The following is a 17,352-nucleotide window of genomic DNA, read 5'->3' on the forward strand; positions in this document are numbered from 1 at the left end:
GGAGGAGTCACCTATGTCGTGACTACAAAGACTTCTTCCAAGACGACAACAACATGCAGTCATCCGAGCCCAACACCAGGTGGCGATCTAATGCAAGGTGTAGAATCTGCAGCTCATATGCCTCAAACATAATTTTTACTCAACCACGTACAAGTATTGGCAAATTCAATTAATTTGACAATTGTAAGCTTTTTCAGGGAAAACTTTGTCATCGTGTATGCAGTTACTTAGAGATACTTTGACCGACCTTCTTCAGCAGGGAGCCAGTCAAAGGCGACCTGCAAGGTCCAACAGAACAGTTACCATCTTCTAAAAAGCAGTCTTCAACCCAGTTCCAGTGTCAGTGTCTCCTTGCCATTGACTTCTATGGAGTGGTCCTGATGCACGGGATACAGGATGCTGAAAATGTTCAAAGATGCTGAAGAAGCTGTGCACTCAACTGAGGTCTTCTTGGGGCTATTCCTCAGTCCACAGTCCTGGTGAGGTGATTCCGGCCACAAGGGTCAGATGTCCGGCATAGCGGTTTCCTACTTATGGCGATAACTTTCCTGCTGGCAGACTAAGCTGCACTTCAACAACTATCCTGGGTCCGGCAGGCTTGGGTGTAACTTATGAGTGCTGGGTCCTGGTTCATTAGCAGCACAGCTGGGAGGAATGGTGATCCGGCAATCAGAGCTACCAACTCTCCCCAGAAGGTTTCTTCAGCTTTTGAAACCCTATGCAGGCAAACAGAAAGTCATTCAACGGACTCTTGGAGTCTATGCTTCACTGGACTTGGAAGACTACTTCTTCACGAGCAGGTCACAGCAGGGACAGTTCTTTCATTCACTTGCCTAAGCAGGTGCAGTCCAACTCTGGTGCAGCTTCTTCTTCGCCAGATCCAGTGTCAGCAGGTCAGTACTTCTTTGGTCCTCTTCTCTAGTCAAGCGAGATGTGATAAAGATATTCGGGCGTGCGTCGGAAAAGTAAGTCCAATAGATCACCAAGTCTATTTTCGCAACAATTTCTTTTATTTCATTTACAAGGTTAAAAAGTTCTTTACAGTCCAACCAACGCGTTTCGTTCTCCTTCTGAGAACTTCATCAGGGCTTAGAAAACACGATATATGTCGTAACAATATAGCCTCCAAATATGTATCCGTGTTGGGGGTATAGTCAATTCCTGACAAGATTCAGTTAGTTCCAAGAGTTTCCAATTGTGGTAAGTTAAGTGCGAGTCCAAAAAATCTCCGGATCACAAGGATAAACTCAGAACATGAGCTTATATAAAGGATGCCCAACAAGTGAGTCCGTGTATGTTTAAAGGAAACTAGACCTTCTGACCAGTGTGTGAACAATCCAAAATAAGCGATGAGGTAAATCTCGTTTTAGAATAGTAAGGACCAACACTCTCAGATGATGTCCTTATTCAGGTACACGCCTATCAAGGGGAAAAGTTCCCATTGGCAACAATATGCCTCCCAATGACGAGTCTTTGGTTTTCGCGGGGAAAAAAAAAAGTGAGATGTGAGTTCTGGGTGCCTGGGGAGCCCTCTTTATGCCCAGAAAGTACCCTCAGGGGAAGTCAGGGCAGTTAGCCAATGGGCTACTAGTTTCCCTCCCGATTAATTACGACTTTTTGTGAAGTGTGGCATCTAGCTATCCCAGAAGGCTCCATTCTGCCCACTCTCAAGATGGCAGAAACCTTCTCATATCCTTAGGAGCTTGACATCCCACCCGAGAGGTGTGGCTACTTATGGGCTACACAACTACAGAAAAACTGGTTTGGTCAGTGTTTGCCCCTCTCTGTCCCCGACACCAACCTGTCTACTTGAATAAAAGAGCAGCCCCTCTTGGGTGAGGTTACCATTTGCCCTTCAAAGGTGACTTCCCCTTTAAAGCTCTCCTTTTGGGCAATACCCTGCGTGGCTTTCTTCCTGGATGTGGTAAAACCTCCTCCAATGGTAGGCCTCGATTATAACCTATATTGGGAGTCATTTACACGTCTCCCAAAGTGGACACAAGGTTGTCTCGTGATCAGCCTTAGTAAATGGCCACTGGAAAACTTGCGCAACAGAGTAGCAGCATTCTAAAAGTTGCATGTAGCAACAAGTTACATACATTTTGACTTGGGCATTAAGTTGGGCTTAATATAACAAGTTTTTATGATACCTTGAAGTATCAATTTTGGAGTTCCATTCAGAAGTTAGCACACCTGAGTAAATCTGTACTTGCCAATGGTGCTACCAATCTCATGTCTATGTCTGAAATGGGGTGGCTGAGTGGGCTAAAGAATGGTGATGGATTAAACCCAGATCAGTAGACTGGGGGTGAGTGTTTGATTGGCTCAAACGCTCCGTACATCATCCCCTTTTGTATCGCTACCAATCTCATTCGCAGCAAAAAACAACAATTTCAGTTTTTTGCTGATAGAATATATCAAACACATGTTCTGCTTTTTCAATATGTTGCACCCTCCCTTAGGGCTCAATAGGAGGCTTCCAAAAAGGGTGATTTGCACATATTAAAAAGGGTGCATGGGCTTTGCCTGACTTATAATGGCAAAGTCCAGTTGAGGTTTAAACTGCTCTTCTAGTCTGCATTGTCAGACTTAGAGCCATGTTTTACCTTTTCTCCCTCAGGGTGGCACGACAAGTACTGCAATCTCTGAGGGGAGAATCTAACTTACAGCCCCATGGCAATCCTGGAACCATATGCTATTGTCTTAGAAGTAAGTTAGCCTAGGCCAATTGGGAGAAGGCCAATAACGCATAAACGTTGAAGGGTTAGGGCACTGGCACGGAGGTGTGGTTAGTAGGCCTCAGTGCACTATCACAGCTGAAAATCCAGCAGCATCAGTCCAAACCTTTAGGGGGACCATACAAAAAGAAGCATTTTCTTGCACAAAGCATGGCCATAACCACCAATAATGGTCCTAGTTGGTGGTGGAAGATCATTCTCTTCCAGCATAGGTTGCATTTCTGGGTGGAGATACCTACAATTATTTAAGACCAGGTTGATCTATTCTATTTGTCAAACCTTACACTGATTCATCTGCACTATAGTCAATTTGGGAATGTCATAACGTAAGTTACTTACCTTCGGTAACGATGTATCTGGTAGAGATGATTCTAGCCGCAGATTCCTTCACGCAGAATTATCCCCAGGTGTGAGACTGGATCCGGAAAATCTTTTTGCTACAGCACCCCTGCGCGCCGGGTGGATAGCACCACCTGACTCTGCCCCTGCGTCGTCCGCGCAGGTGACTTCAGCGAGGTCACATAACTCCCACCCCGGCGTGCTTACGTCAGTTTTCTTCAGAGAACTTTTCCGCGCCACAACGCAGAGCCATCAGACAAAACTGTGAGACTGTAGGAACAGTGTGCGAAAGAGCAGAAAAAAACATGGTGAAAGACAACACCATAAGGAACAGTGCCAAGCAGGGAAAAGAATAAAGAACAGAGCACAGCCCTGAACAGCAACCCTGCCAGTACGAAGATAAGCCCCCCCTTGAGGGCAAAGACCATATGAAAAGTGTCATGATAACATATAACAGGACCACAACCCCAACCAATTGCAATGAAGGGGAGCCAGTCTGGGACAAACAAGTCACTACAAGATTCCAAAACAGCTCCAACATAGAATGTGAGGACTCCTATATGAAACAAGGGCAGAGGCCTGGCCAAAAGACCCCAACGAACAAGTTACTTACCTTCGGTAACGATATATCTGTAAGAAACAGTAGTTAGTATTAGATTCCTTACCTTAGAATATCCCCAGGCGTCAGTCTGGATCCGGAAACTTTTGCGTAGCAGTACCCCTGCGCGTCGGTAGGCGTCGTCTGCAGGCGTCCCCTGCGGCTCCGCGTCGTCGGCGTCGTGCGCCGTGATGACGTCGCTGGAGTATATAGACGCCGCCTCCGCGCGCTGACGTCAGTTCTTTGCACACAGCTTTTCCGCGCCAGAACACGCAGAGCCATGTGAGAACCAACACTGGTGCCATGTGAAAACTAGGGCCCTGAAAGGGATGTCCTTAACCCTAGGTATCAGTTCGCAGAACGGGGAGGATGGGTGGGGCGGTAAGGAATCTAATACTAACTACTGTTTCTTACAGATATATCGTTACCGAAGGTAAGTAACTTGTTCATCTGAAAGAAACAGGTTAGTATTAGATTCCTTACCTTAGAATAGATACCCCAGCAATACCAACCCCGGTGGTGGGTCTGCGAACCTATACAATCCTACACCAGAAAGTCCTGGAGGACCGAACAGCCAAAGAAGCCGTCCCTCCGGACTTGACTATCCAGGCAGTAATGCCTCGCAAAGGTGTGCAGCGAGGCCCACGTAGCCGCCTGGCAAATGTCCTGCAAAGGGACTCCCCGGCCCAGGGCAGTAGTAGCCGCCGTGGCCCGAGTGGAATGGGCCCTCAGCCCAACAGGAGGCTCCTTCCGAGCCAAAGAGTAGCAGGCTTTGATGCACAGGACGACCCACCGAGAGATGGTTCGTTTCTGTACCGCCCTTCCTTTCTTGTCACCCACGTAGCCAACAAACAGTTGGTCATCCACCCGGAACTGGCGTGTGCGATCCATATAAAATGAAAGCGCACGTTTTGGGTCCAGACGATGGAGCCGCTCTTCATCTTTTGAAGGATGCGGAGGCGGGAAGAAGGAGGGTAAGGTGATGGACTGCCCGATGTGAAAAGCAGAAACTACTTTGGGCAGGAAAGAAGGTCTAGTTCTAAGAACCACCTTGTCAGGATGAACGGACAAGAAAGGAGGTTCAACAGAAAGAGCCTGGAGCTCACTCACTCTCCTGGCAGAGGTGATGGCAACCAGGAAAGCCGTCTTTAAAGTGAGAAGACGTAGAGGACAGGAATGAAGCGGCTCAAAGGGAGCGCACATCAAGAAAGTCAGAACCAGGTTCAAGTCCCACTGAGGCATCACGAACGGAACAGGTGGATACATGTGCGTGATGCCTTTCAAGAATCTCAGTACAATAGGGGACTTGAACAAAGATGGCTGATCAGGTAGCCTTAAGAAGGCGGAAAGGGCAGACAGGTAGCCCTTGATAGTGCCCAGAGCAGAGCCCTGCTGGGCAAGAGAAAGAAGCAAGAGGAGAACCTCAGAAAGGGGAGCAGAGAGAGGATCCACAGCCTTTGCTGTGCACCATGCCACAAATCTGTTCCACCGGCAGGCGTATACCGACTTTGTGGAGGGACGCCTGGCTGCCAGAATCACATCACAGACTTCAGGAGGCAAGTCAAATGGCCTCAACTGTCGCCGCTCAATCTCCAAGCATGGAGGTGGAGACTGGACAGGTTCGGGTGGAGGACCGTCCCCTGCTGCTGCGACAGAAGGTCCTCCTGAAGGGGCAGGCGGATCGAGGGACCGACTGACATGCTGAGTAGCTCGGGAAACCAGTACCTTCGAGCCCAGTCCGGAGCCACAAGGATAACTTGGGCCCGGTCGCGCCTGATCTTCTTCAGCACTCTGGGCAGAAGTGGTATAGGCGGAAAGGCGTACAACAGACCGCAACTGCACTCGCGCCGAAAGGCGTCGCCGAGCGAGTGCCGTCTTGGAAACTCCAACGCGCAGAACTGATGACATTGCGCGTTCTCTTCTGTGGCGAATAGATCTAACCAAGGCTCTCCCCATTGCAGAAAGAGGCCTTTCGCCACGTCCGAGTTCAGACACCATTCGTGATCCACCGAGCACCGACGGCTGAGTTCGACCGCCCTGGCGTTCAGAGAACCTGCCAGGTGTTGAACCGTCAGAGTCACGCCCTGACGTTCCAGCCATTGCCAGAGGCGCAGAGCCTCCTGGCAAAGGGTCCACGACCCCACTCCGCCCTGTTTGTTGCAGTACCACATGGCGGTGGTGTTGTCCGTGAACACCTGCACTACACTCCCGTTGACAAAGGGGAAGAATGCCTTCAGTGCTAGGCGAATCGCCCGCAGCTCCAACATGTTGATATGGAGCCGGGACTCCGCCGGAGACCAGATGCCTCTGATCTCCGCCTCTCCCAAGTGGCCTCCCCAGCCCTGGAGGGACGCGTCCGTCACAACTACGTGCTCCGGTTGGGGAAGGGAGAGGGATCTGCCTCTGACCCAATCGCGGTCCGTAAGCCACCACTGCAACTGTCTCGCAGTGCCCTCTGAGATCAGGACATGGTCGGATAGGTTGCCCTGATGCTGGGCCCACTGAAACTTCAGGTCCCACTGCAGCGCCCGCATCCGCCACCGGGCGTGATGCACCAGAAGGATGCAGGAAGCCATCAGCCCCAGCAGCCGCAGCGTCAACCTGACCGAAACCCGGGATAACGGCTGAAAGATGGGAATCAAAGCCTGTATATCCCGGACCCGCCGTTCCGGAGGATAAACCCGAAACTGCGCCGAGTCGAGGACCGCTCCGATGAAAAGGAGCTTTAGAGAGGGACACAGGTGTGATTTCGGCACATTGATGGAAAACCCCAGCTCGTGCAGGAGGTCTGCCGTCATCTGAAGGTGGTGGACGACTGTCTGGGGCGAGCCCGCCTTCAACAACCAGTCGTCGAGGTAGGGGAAGACTGAAACCCCTAACCGGCGCAGATGAGCTGCGACCACCGCCATCACTTTCGTGAACACCCGTGGGGCGCTGGTAAGGCCGAATGGGAGCACGATAAACTGAAAGTGCTCGTGGCCTACCGTGAACCGCAGGTAACGCTGGTGGGCCGGCAGGACGGGGATGTGAAAATACGCATCCTGCAAGTCCAACGCTACCATCCAGTCTTGTGGGTCTAGAGCAGCCAAGACCTGAGCCAAAGTCAACATCTTGAACTTCTCCTTCCGGAGGAAGCCGTTGACGTTCCGTAGATCCAAGATAGGACGCAGGCCCCCCTTGTCCTTCTTGGGTACCAGAAAGTAGTGGGTGTAGCAACCACACCCTACTTCTGGCCCAGGAACGCGCTCGATGGCCCCTTTGGCCAAGAGGGCCGTAACTTCCTCCTGCAGAAGTCGCAAATGATCCCCCGATACACGGTGGTTCTGCGGTGGCATGGCTGGAGGAGTCGCCTCGAAGGGGAGGGAGTAGCCCCTTCGGACGATCTGCAGCACCCACCTGTCTGATGTGACAGTGCGCCAGTGGAGGAGGTGATGGCGAACCCTGCTCCCCACTGGCGTCACATGGGCCTGAAAGCACGGACTAGGAGGGGTTTGAGGCGGATGCTGCGGGGGAAGGTGTGGACTGACCTCGCCGTTGACCCCTACCGCCAGGACGGCGGTTCCCACGGCCGCCACCTCGTTGGGTATTACCCTGCGGAGCGTGGCTGGCAGCACGTGTGGGTACACCCCTTCCGTGGCCACGAAAAGAGTGAACAGCAGCCGATTGCTGGCGCGGGGCCGAGAGGCCCAAGGACTTGGCCGTAGCCCTGCAGTCCTTAAAGCGCTCAAGCGCATGGTCTGCTTTGTCGCCAAAGAGGCGACGGCCATCAAACGGCATGTCCATCAACGTGTTCTGGACATCTGCCGAAAAGTTGGCGGACCTCAGCCAGGCGTGGCGTCTGACCGCTACCGTCGTTGCCAGCGCTCTACCTAGCGAGTCGGTGGTATCCAGCCCACACCGGATGGAATATTTGGCTGCATCCCGGCCCTCCACAAGGGCTTGGCCGAGTTTGGCCCGTACCTCCAACGGACACTCTGGCAGCGCTTCCGCAACCGTATCCCACAGAGAGTGGGTGTAACGGCCGAAGAGGCACGCGGTGTTGGAAGACCGCAGTCCCAGACTAAGGGACGAGAAGATCTTTTTACCATACTGCTCATACCTCTTGGATTCCCTTCCGGCGGAGCCGACGGGAACGCGGTCTGGGAATTTGAGGCCTGGATGACCAGGCTCTCGGGGGTGGGGTGGGTGGACAGGAAACATGGGTCGCCCGGGGCCGGGCGGTGGCGTCTGGCCACGTTCCTATCTACGGGCGAACCCGTAGCGGGCTTGGACCAAGTGCCCAGAAGAACGTCGGTCAAGGCCTCATTAAAGGGCAGCAGAGGCTCAGCCGAGCTTGACTGCGGTTTAAGGACCTCAGTGAGGAGATTAGTCCTCACGGCCGCGACGGGGAGCTCAAGGCCCAAGGCCTTGGCAGCCCTCATCAACACCACACTGTAGGTTGCCCCCTCCTCCGAAGCCACGGAAGGAGGGGAGACAAAACGAGTGTCTGGAGAGGTGTCCAGGCCACAGGCCTCCCCAAGGTCTCCTGCCCGGTCCTCAGACCCCTCCCAATCCCCTTCATCACCCATCTCAACCAATGGGGCCTGTTCATAGAAGTGAAACTCTCCAAACGACGTCTGGAGCGGCGCCCATCGGGGCCGTCCCGACGTCGGAACAGGAACGAAGGAGGTATCGGGGACGGCGCTGCCCGAGGACGGCGCCAGAGGCGACACCCGAAGGTCCGACGCCGGGGAGGTCGTAAGGTCCACCGGCGACGATCCAGAACCCGAAGAAGGTCCAGGGGGATCCCGCGGCGCCGGGCCCGAAGGCGCCGGCGGCGCCAGGGCCGCTGAACCCTGCGGCGCCGGACACGAAGGCACCGGCGGCGTCGGGATTGTGGGGCCTAGCTTGTTTCCGGTCCAGGGAAGGCATGGCTTGGCAGTTCGGGCTGGACTGTTGCCATGAGGCACAGGGTCAGACTGATTTGCATATGGCCATGTCTGAACTGGGGTGGCAGAGTGGGCTAAAGAACGGTGATGGATTAAACCCAGATCTGTTGACTGGGTGTGAGTGTTTGATTGGTTCAGATGCTCCGTCCATCACCACCCCCTTTTGTACCACTTTGTTCGCCACAAGTTGGCAGGGTATGCTCAGACGTGAGTCCCTTGCTCACTTTGCCACTGGATTCAAGCAAGCCGGGCTGAAGACGGCTGAAATGTCAGAAACCGGTCCTCGGAAGCTTGTTTCCGGTCCAGGGAAGGCATGGCTTGGCAGTTCGGGCTGGACTGTTGCCATGAGGCACAGGGTCAGACTGATTTGCATATGGCCATGTCTGAACTGGGGTGGCAGAGTGGGCTAAAGAACGGTGATGGATTAAACCCAGATCTGTTGACTGGGTGTGAGTGTTTGATTGGTTCAGATGCTCCGTCCATCACCACCCCCTTTTGTACCACTTTGTTCGCCACAAGTTGGCAGGGTATGCTCAGACGTGAGTCCCTTGCTCACTTTGCCACTGGATTCAAGCAAGCCGGGCTGAAGACGGCTGAAATGTCAGAAACCGGTCCTCGGAAGCTTGTTTCCGGTCCAGGGAAGGCATGGCTTGGCAGTTCGGGCTGGACTGTTGCCATGAGGCACAGGGTCAGACTGATTTGCATATGGCCATGTCTGAACTGGGGTGGCAGAGTGGGCTAAAGAACGGTGATGGATTAAACCCAGATCTGTTGACTGGGTGTGAGTGTTTGATTGGTTCAGATGCTCCGTCCATCACCACCCCCTTTTGTACCACTTTGTTCGCCACAAGTTGGCAGGGTATGCTCAGACGTGAGTCCCTTGCTCACTTTGCCACTGGATTCAAGCAAGCCGGGCTGAAGACGGCTGAAATGTCAGAAACCGGTCCACGGAAGCTTGTTTCCGGTCCAGGGAAGGCATGGCTTGGCAGTTCGGGCTGGACTGTTGCCATGAGGCACAGGGTCAGACTGATTTGCATATGGCCATGTCTGAACTGGGGTGGCAGAGTGGGCTAAAGAACGGTGATGGATTAAACCCAGATCTGTTGACTGGGTGTGAGTGTTTGATTGGTTCAGATGCTCCGTCCATCACCACCCCCTTTTGTACCACTTTGTTCGCCACAAGTTGGCAGGGTATGCTCAGACGTGAGTCCCTTGCTCACTTTGCCACTGGATTCAAGCAAGCCGGGCTGAAGACGGCTGAAATGTCAGAAACCGGTCCTCGGAAGCTTGTTTCCGGTCCAGGGAAGGCATGGCTTGGCAGTTCGGGCTGGACTGTTGCCATGAGGCACAGGGTCAGACTGATTTGCATATGGCCATGTCTGAACTGGGGTGGCAGAGTGGGCTAAAGAACGGTGATGGATTAAACCCAGATCTGTTGACTGGGTGTGAGTGTTTGATTGGTTCAGATGCTCCGTCCATCACCACCCCCTTTTGTACCACTTTGTTCGCCACAAGTTGGCAGGGTATGCTCAGACGTGAGTCCCTTGCTCACTTTGCCACTGGATTCAAGCAAGCCGGGCTGAAGACGGCTGAAATGTCAGAAACCGGTCCTCGGAAGCTTGTTTCCGGTCCAGGGAAGGCATGGCTTGGCAGTTCGGGCTGGACTGTTGCCATGAGGCACAGGGTCAGACTGATTTGCATATGGCCATGTCTGAACTGGGGTGGCAGAGTGGGCTAAAGAACGGTGATGGATTAAACCCAGATCTGTTGACTGGGTGTGAGTGTTTGATTGGTTCAGATGCTCCGTCCATCACCACCCCCTTTTGTACCACTTTGTTCGCCACAAGTTGGCAGGGTATGCTCAGACGTGAGTCCCTTGCTCACTTTGCCACTGGATTCAAGCAAGCCGGGCTGAAGACGGCTGAAATGTCAGAAACCGGTCCTCGGAAGCTTGTTTCCGGTCCAGGGAAGGCATGGCTTGGCAGTTCGGGCTGGACTGTTGCCATGAGGCACAGGGTCAGACTGATTTGCATATGGCCATGTCTGAACTGGGGTGGCAGAGTGGGCTAAAGAACGGTGATGGATTAAACCCAGATCTGTTGACTGGGTGTGAGTGTTTGATTGGTTCAGATACTCCGTCCATCACCACCCCCTTTTGTACCACTTTGTTCGCCACAAGTTGGCAGGGTATGCTCAGACGTGAGTCCCTTGCTCACTTTGCCACTGGATTCAAGCAAGCCGGGCTGAAGACGGCTGAAATGTCAGAAACCGGTCCTCGGAAGCTTGTTTCCGGTCCAGGGAAGGCATGGCTTGGCAGTTCGGGCTGGACTGTTGCCATGAGGCACAGGGTCAGACTGATTTGCATATGGCCATGTCTGAACTGGGGTGGCAGAGTGGGCTAAAGAACGGTGATGGATTAAACCCAGATCTGTTGACTGGGTGTGAGTGTTTGATTGGTTCAGATGCTCCGTCCATCACCACCCCCTTTTGTACCACTTTGTTCGCCACAAGTTGGCAGGGTATGCTCAGACGTGAGTCCCTGGCTCACTTTGCCACTGGATTCAAGCAAGCCGGGCTGAAGACGGCTGAAATGTCAGAAACCGGTCCTCGGAAGCTTGTTTCCGGTCCAGGGAAGGCATGGCTTGGCAGTTCGGGCTGGACTGTTGCCATGAGGCACAGGGTCAGACTGATTTGCATATGGCCATGTCTGAACTGGGGTGGCAGAGTGGGCTAAAGAACGGTGATGGATTAAACCCAGATCTGTTGACTGGGTGTGAGTGTTTGATTGGTTCAGATGCTCCGTCCATCACCACCCCCTTTTGTACCACTTTGTTCGCCACAAGTTGGCAGGGTATGCTCAGACGTGAGTCCCTGGCTCACTTTGCCACTGGATTCAAGCAAGCCGGGCTGAAGACGGCTGAAATGTCAGAAACCGGTCCTCGGAAGCTTGTTTCCGGTCCAGGGAAGGCATGGCTTGGCAGTTCGGGCTGGACTGTTGCCATGAGGCACAGGGTCAGACTGATTTGCATATGGCCATGTCTGAACTGGGGTGGCAGAGTGGGCTAAAGAACGGTGATGGATTAAACCCAGATCTGTTGACTGGGTGTGAGTGTTTGATTGGTTCAGATGCTCCGTCCATCACCACCCCCTTTTGTACCACTTTGTTCGCCACAAGTTGGCAGGGTATGCTCAGACGTGAGTCCCTTGCTCACTTTGCCACTGGATTCAAGCAAGCCGGGCTGAAGACGGCTGAAATGTCAGAAACCGGTCCTCGGAAGCTTGTTTCCGGTCCAGGGAAGGCATGGCTTGGCAGTTCGGGCTGGACTGTTGCCATGAGGCACAGGGTCAGACTGATTTGCATATGGCCATGTCTGAACTGGGGTGGCAGAGTGGGCTAAAGAACGGTGATGGATTAAACCCAGATCTGTTGACTGGGTGTGAGTGTTTGATTGGTTCAGATGCTCCGTCCATCACCACCCCCTTTTGTACCACTTTGTTCGCCACAAGTTGGCAGGGTATGCTCAGACGTGAGTCCCTTGCTCACTTTGCCACTGGATTCAAGCAAGCCGGGCTGAAGACGGCTGAAATGTCAGAAACCGGTCCTCGGAAGCTTGTTTCCGGTCCAGGGAAGGCATGGCTTGGCAGTTCGGGCTGGACTGTTGCCATGAGGCACAGGGTCAGACTGATTTGCATATGGCCATGTCTGAACTGGGGTGGCAGAGTGGGCTAAAGAACGGTGATGGATTAAACCCAGATCTGTTGACTGGGTGTGAGTGTTTGATTGGTTCAGATGCTCCGTCCATCACCACCCCCTTTTGTACCACCTTACTGAACATAAGCCCATGGGTATTCACCCCATGTGCACTAACAAGCGTTCTGATCCGCTCATAATGAGGGTCTCGAGATTCAGCTGTGATCAAATTTACAACGCTTGCATATGGAACCAAAGAAAATTATTGATAAGAATATGGTGCATAAAACATAGCTCTAGCAATGATTCTAGAACTACTTAAATTGAAGGGGTACGCACCAAGCACACTTTATATGCAAGCATAGCTAATCGCAGTAGACTGGAAAGCTTCCCATTCCAATTGCTTTGCTGTGATGCCAACTGAAGACCTTTTCTGTAACACATCTCTGCTGCAACCATCATTCCCTGGGACTTGTAGACTTCGGCCAACCACTAAAAAATGAAGAATAAAAGGTGCAAGATTTTTAGTCACAACAATTACAAACTACAAAATGTGTAATATAAGTTTTCGATCTGTTACGCAAAATAAGAACTTTAGAAAGCTATGTTAAAAGCTTTTAAAATCCGAGTTTAGACATTATTCTCATGAATAATATAACAGGGTCTCTAAAAAGTAACAAAGAAAAAATTAAATCAGTACACTGTCCTTTTTAATACCTATATCTTATCTCAGTTGTGTGCATAATATGTCTCCATCGAAGTATCTACTCTGAGTTACTCTATGGAGTTTAATTATTTTTGTATTCAATTCTTTAAATATCAATCAGACCATATAAGTTACTAAGCAACTAAAACCTTCAGAAGGTAAAAATAAAATGAAGAAAAACATGTAAAATAGTACTTAACATAAGATAGCGTAAAATGGGTAAAAGCCAAACCCTAAGCTGCAAACACAGACCTAAACCAAGAAAATCAAAATGTATTGTAGTAATACTAAGCATGCCCTCAATACATTCCTTAAAAATGAAGATTTGAAATTCTTCCGGAAAGGCAAGCAAGAGCTAGATTTTAGGAATATAGGATATCAGAGGGAAAGTCCTCTAGAATTAAGAAACACTTTGGCAGCCACTTTCTTAAAAAGACAAACTTAGAAAACTGATGAATGGTAATTAAACCTTACACTCCCTTGAGCTGCTATGGACTTTCAGAAGATGATAGACAGAGTTTCAGGATCATACAAAGACTAGTGTCTCATTAGCCTGTTACTAGTCAGAAACAAATGCACACATTAAAGGGGTGTACCTTGATACAATCATTTGGGATGAGATATTAAGATTCATAGCCAATCCTCTTCTATCCTTCTCCCACTGTAGCAGTAACTATTATGGCTCATCTGTGACCTGCTCAAACTGGCAATTTTGTCTACATTACAATTATCTGTAACTGGTATCCAAAATCACACTTAATTCATGCACAGAAAAGGGAATTGTATAAAAATGTAACTTAGAAAGCAGATGACCAAGTTACTTACCTTTGGTAATGCCTTTTCTTGTTGAGACTATCTAACCGCCGATTCCTAACCTTAGAATATTCCCCAGTCATCAGACTGGATCTGGAAAACTTTGTTGTAGTACTCCTGCTGCCGGAAGGTGGCGCCTGCGGCTCCGCCTCAACCTTTTCTACGCTGGATGTTACTTGAGCAGGCCTATATAGGCGCCACTCATTCACATGCTGACATCAGTTGCTTTTTGTCTCGATAGAGTTCTTTTTAGGAGAATGAGTCCAGTTTCCAGAATGGGGAGGATGGGAGTGCTGGTGAGTAATCTGCGGTTAGATAAGAGTCACTACAAGAAAAGATGTTACCGTAGGTAAATAACTTGTTCTTCAGAGAGACACTTCTAACTGCAGATTCCTCACCTTAGCAGTACCTGCCAGGAGGTGGGTCTTTGAACGGGCTCAAACCAAAATGTCCTGCAGGACCCAATAGGCAAAATGCCCGTTGCGCTAGTACTTTGTGAACGTATGGACACCCATGTTGCAACTTGCAAATGTCCAGGACAGGCACTCCGCATGCCAATGCAGTAGTAACAGCCATGGCTCTGGTAGAATGAGCCTGTAAGCCCTGAGCAGGCTGCTTCTGAACTAAATAGTAGCAAATCTGGATGCAGTGTACGATCTATATCATACACTGCATCCAGTGGTTGTGAAAGCCCATTTTTGTACTTTGTGATGAAAAAAATATTTTAATAGGCTAAAACACAAATTCAGAACACTACTTGGTGATGTGCAAATGATCAATATGTTTTCTGAAACCCAATTTTCACAGATCATTGTTAATACACTATATAGTTTTATCAGTAAAGCTGCAAGGTATGAGGCAGATTTGTGGCCATTTCTTGGAAATAAGCTGTTTGTAAATGACAGTGCGCTACCACATCATGCTTTAAAAATATATTTATTAAAAGTGAGTGTTTAAACATGAACTGAGAAACACCCCTGCCCTGATGGCAATGCTATTAGTAAACTAAGAGGCAAGTCAAGGATCATGTGGACCTATATGTGGGCCAGAGTCTTATTACACATGGAGCAAATGTTTAGGGCCTGATTTAGATGTTGGTTGTACTGAGATCACCGTCACTTTTTGGTGGTCAGACCGCCTGCATAACTTGCGGTCTGACCGCCTGATTATGATGTGGGCGGTGAGACCACCAGCTGACCGACTCCATGCCATGGCCAAGAAACGAGCTCCCGCGCCGGTTGGTAGAGTAGCGTCAATGGTGGGGGGTATGGCATGGGCAACGCTGTCAGGATTACAACCACCTTTACGCAAACTTTTCCATAGCGGGGACACCACCACAAAAACAAAGGCAGAAAAACAGGTTTTGGGTGTAAGCATTTCTCGAGGGCGAATGTGCCCTGTAGACATTTTCCTGGTGCTGCTCTGTGTGAGCCCTCATAACTTGCGCACTGTTTCTCGTACAGACCGTGCTGCAGGGAAACAGTGCACCCGACCACCCAGAGCCTTCTCAGCATGGCAGGCATTGGCTGCGGCTCATAACTAGAGCCGCAGCATTTCACCGCCATGACTGCGCCGCAGGCACACAGCCAGCCCAGCGATGATATCGTAATAAGGCGGTAGGGGTGCTGCATGCTTGTCAGGGTTTTCCCGAACACAGCGGGCCGGCAGTGTGCCCGCCAACATCTAAATCAGGCCATTAGCCTATTTAAACAAACAAGAGTTTTGTTTTATACAGCAGAAATTCTGAACTCACACATTTGAAGGTGCACTCGTGAGAATGAAGGTGGCCACTCAGTAAAATAAAATATTTGCCAATGATGACACAATTTGAGACCACTTTACGGGTCAAGTACATTCCAGTTAGGTCGAGTAAATTATTCAAGTCACTCGACCTACAGGTCTAGTAACATTTTTATGTTTTATTTGATGCCTGTATACGGATTTGGTAGAGGAAAGACTAGCTATGAGAATAAAATCCACAAACACTGGAGAAAGGCCAAAAGTGCTCAACTGCCATTGCTCAAGCATGGAGTGCGCAGGTCCAAGTGCAGAACTCTGCCCTACTGCTGCAACGTGAGGTCCTCCTGAAGCTGTAGCCTGATCGGAGGGCTTGTTCTCATGCTCAGAATTTTAGGATAGCAAACTCTTGTTGCCCAGTCTGGTGCCACCAGGATGCCTTGGACACAGTCTGTCTTAAACTTCTTCAGAACTCGGGATAGGAGTGGTGTCAGCAGAAAGGCGTACAGGATTCCAAGCTTCATCTGACACTGAAGGAATCTCCAAGTGAGAGCCTCCTCGGGAAACTCAAACACGGCAAAGCACTGACATTGTGTGTTCTCAGAGGTGATGAACAGATTGAGCCAAGGGTCTCCTAGTCGCATAAGAGACCATGCGCCACCTCTGGGTGTATTTGCCATTTGCGGTTTATTAGGTGTAAACGGTTGAGTTTGTCCACACTGGCGTTCAAGCAGCCCGCCAGGTACTGTGCACCAGGAAAATCCCCTGGTGCTCAAGCCAAGTCCAGAGATGTAGGGCCTCATGTCACAGGGGCCACAGCGCTTCCCCCACACTGCTTGTTGCAGTACGACATGGCAGTGGTGTTGTTCGTGAACACCTGAAGCAGCCTCCCATGAAAGGATGGCAGAAAGGCTTTTAACCCTAAATGGATGGCTCATAGATCCAACAGGATGATGTGGAGTTGAGCCTCCGCTGGAGACCAGAGGTCTCTGATCTGCACCACTCCCAGAACGTTTAGAGGTTTTGAAATATTCAAAAGCAGATAAGATTTGCTTCTGAAATTTCTTTTGCCTGCTGGGGTGTGGAGAATGTCTTTAAGGTATGAGGAAAAGCAAAGGGAGTTTTGTCTATATGCATATCACTTTTAAATCAATTGAATGCTTCCAAAGGGAGCCAGTAAAGTTCTCTTAACATGAGGGCATCTGTTGCATCAAAGATGGTTTTAAGAGTTGTGACAGTCACTTTATGAAGGCTTAACAATAATGCAGTTCTACCATCAAGATGGCAGAGAATTAAAACTTACACTGGTAATCAGAAGTCCTGTGATTTGATATAGGATTTGAGCTTTCTCAGAAGACATTCTTACAAAGAGACAGACGCATTTTGTTAGTTTGCAATGTGTTCAGTCAAGTTCATGTTTAGGTTAATGATAAATAAAAGCAACTTGGCAAAGGAATGAGAAGTAGCCAGGAAGCAGGAGGGGATACAAAATGGACCCCATTTTGTAGTTCCTGGTGGTAAATTGTTACTAGCAGAGAAGAAGGGCATTGCCTAGTCAGAGATGTTTCTTGATATGAAAATTAAACATTTGATGATTTAAAAGCAGGATGTGAGAGATTACGTATAAACCAAATCAATTGTTTACGTAAATGACAAAAAGATTAATGTGCTGGAAGAGCCTGTGATGATGGATAGAAGGTCAGCTACTTCATGAGGGAAATAATAGCAAATGTATGTCTTGGCGTTCAGCGGCATCTTGGTAACTGACATGCAATTGCTAATTAACATAGGCTTCGACAGCC

General features: G+C 50.1%; 1 protein-coding gene across 1 annotated transcript in view; it reads right to left on the bottom strand.

Moving 5' to 3' along the window:
* The window catches only part of SKIC3 (SKI3 subunit of superkiller complex), a 1,397,627-nt gene that overhangs the window by 72,752 nt on the left and 1,307,523 nt on the right, over positions 1-17,352 (bottom strand). Inside the window, exon 38 of the mRNA XM_078675399.1 lies at positions 12,634-12,786. Within this exon, the coding sequence (XP_078531525.1) occupies positions 12,634-12,786 (153 nt within the window). The remainder of the gene's footprint in view (positions 1-12,633; positions 12,787-17,352) is intronic.

This window comes from Lissotriton helveticus, chromosome 2_1 (assembly GCF_964261635.1).
Source record: "Lissotriton helveticus chromosome 2_1, aLisHel1.1, whole genome shotgun sequence".
NCBI lineage: Eukaryota > Metazoa > Chordata > Amphibia > Caudata > Salamandridae > Lissotriton > Lissotriton helveticus.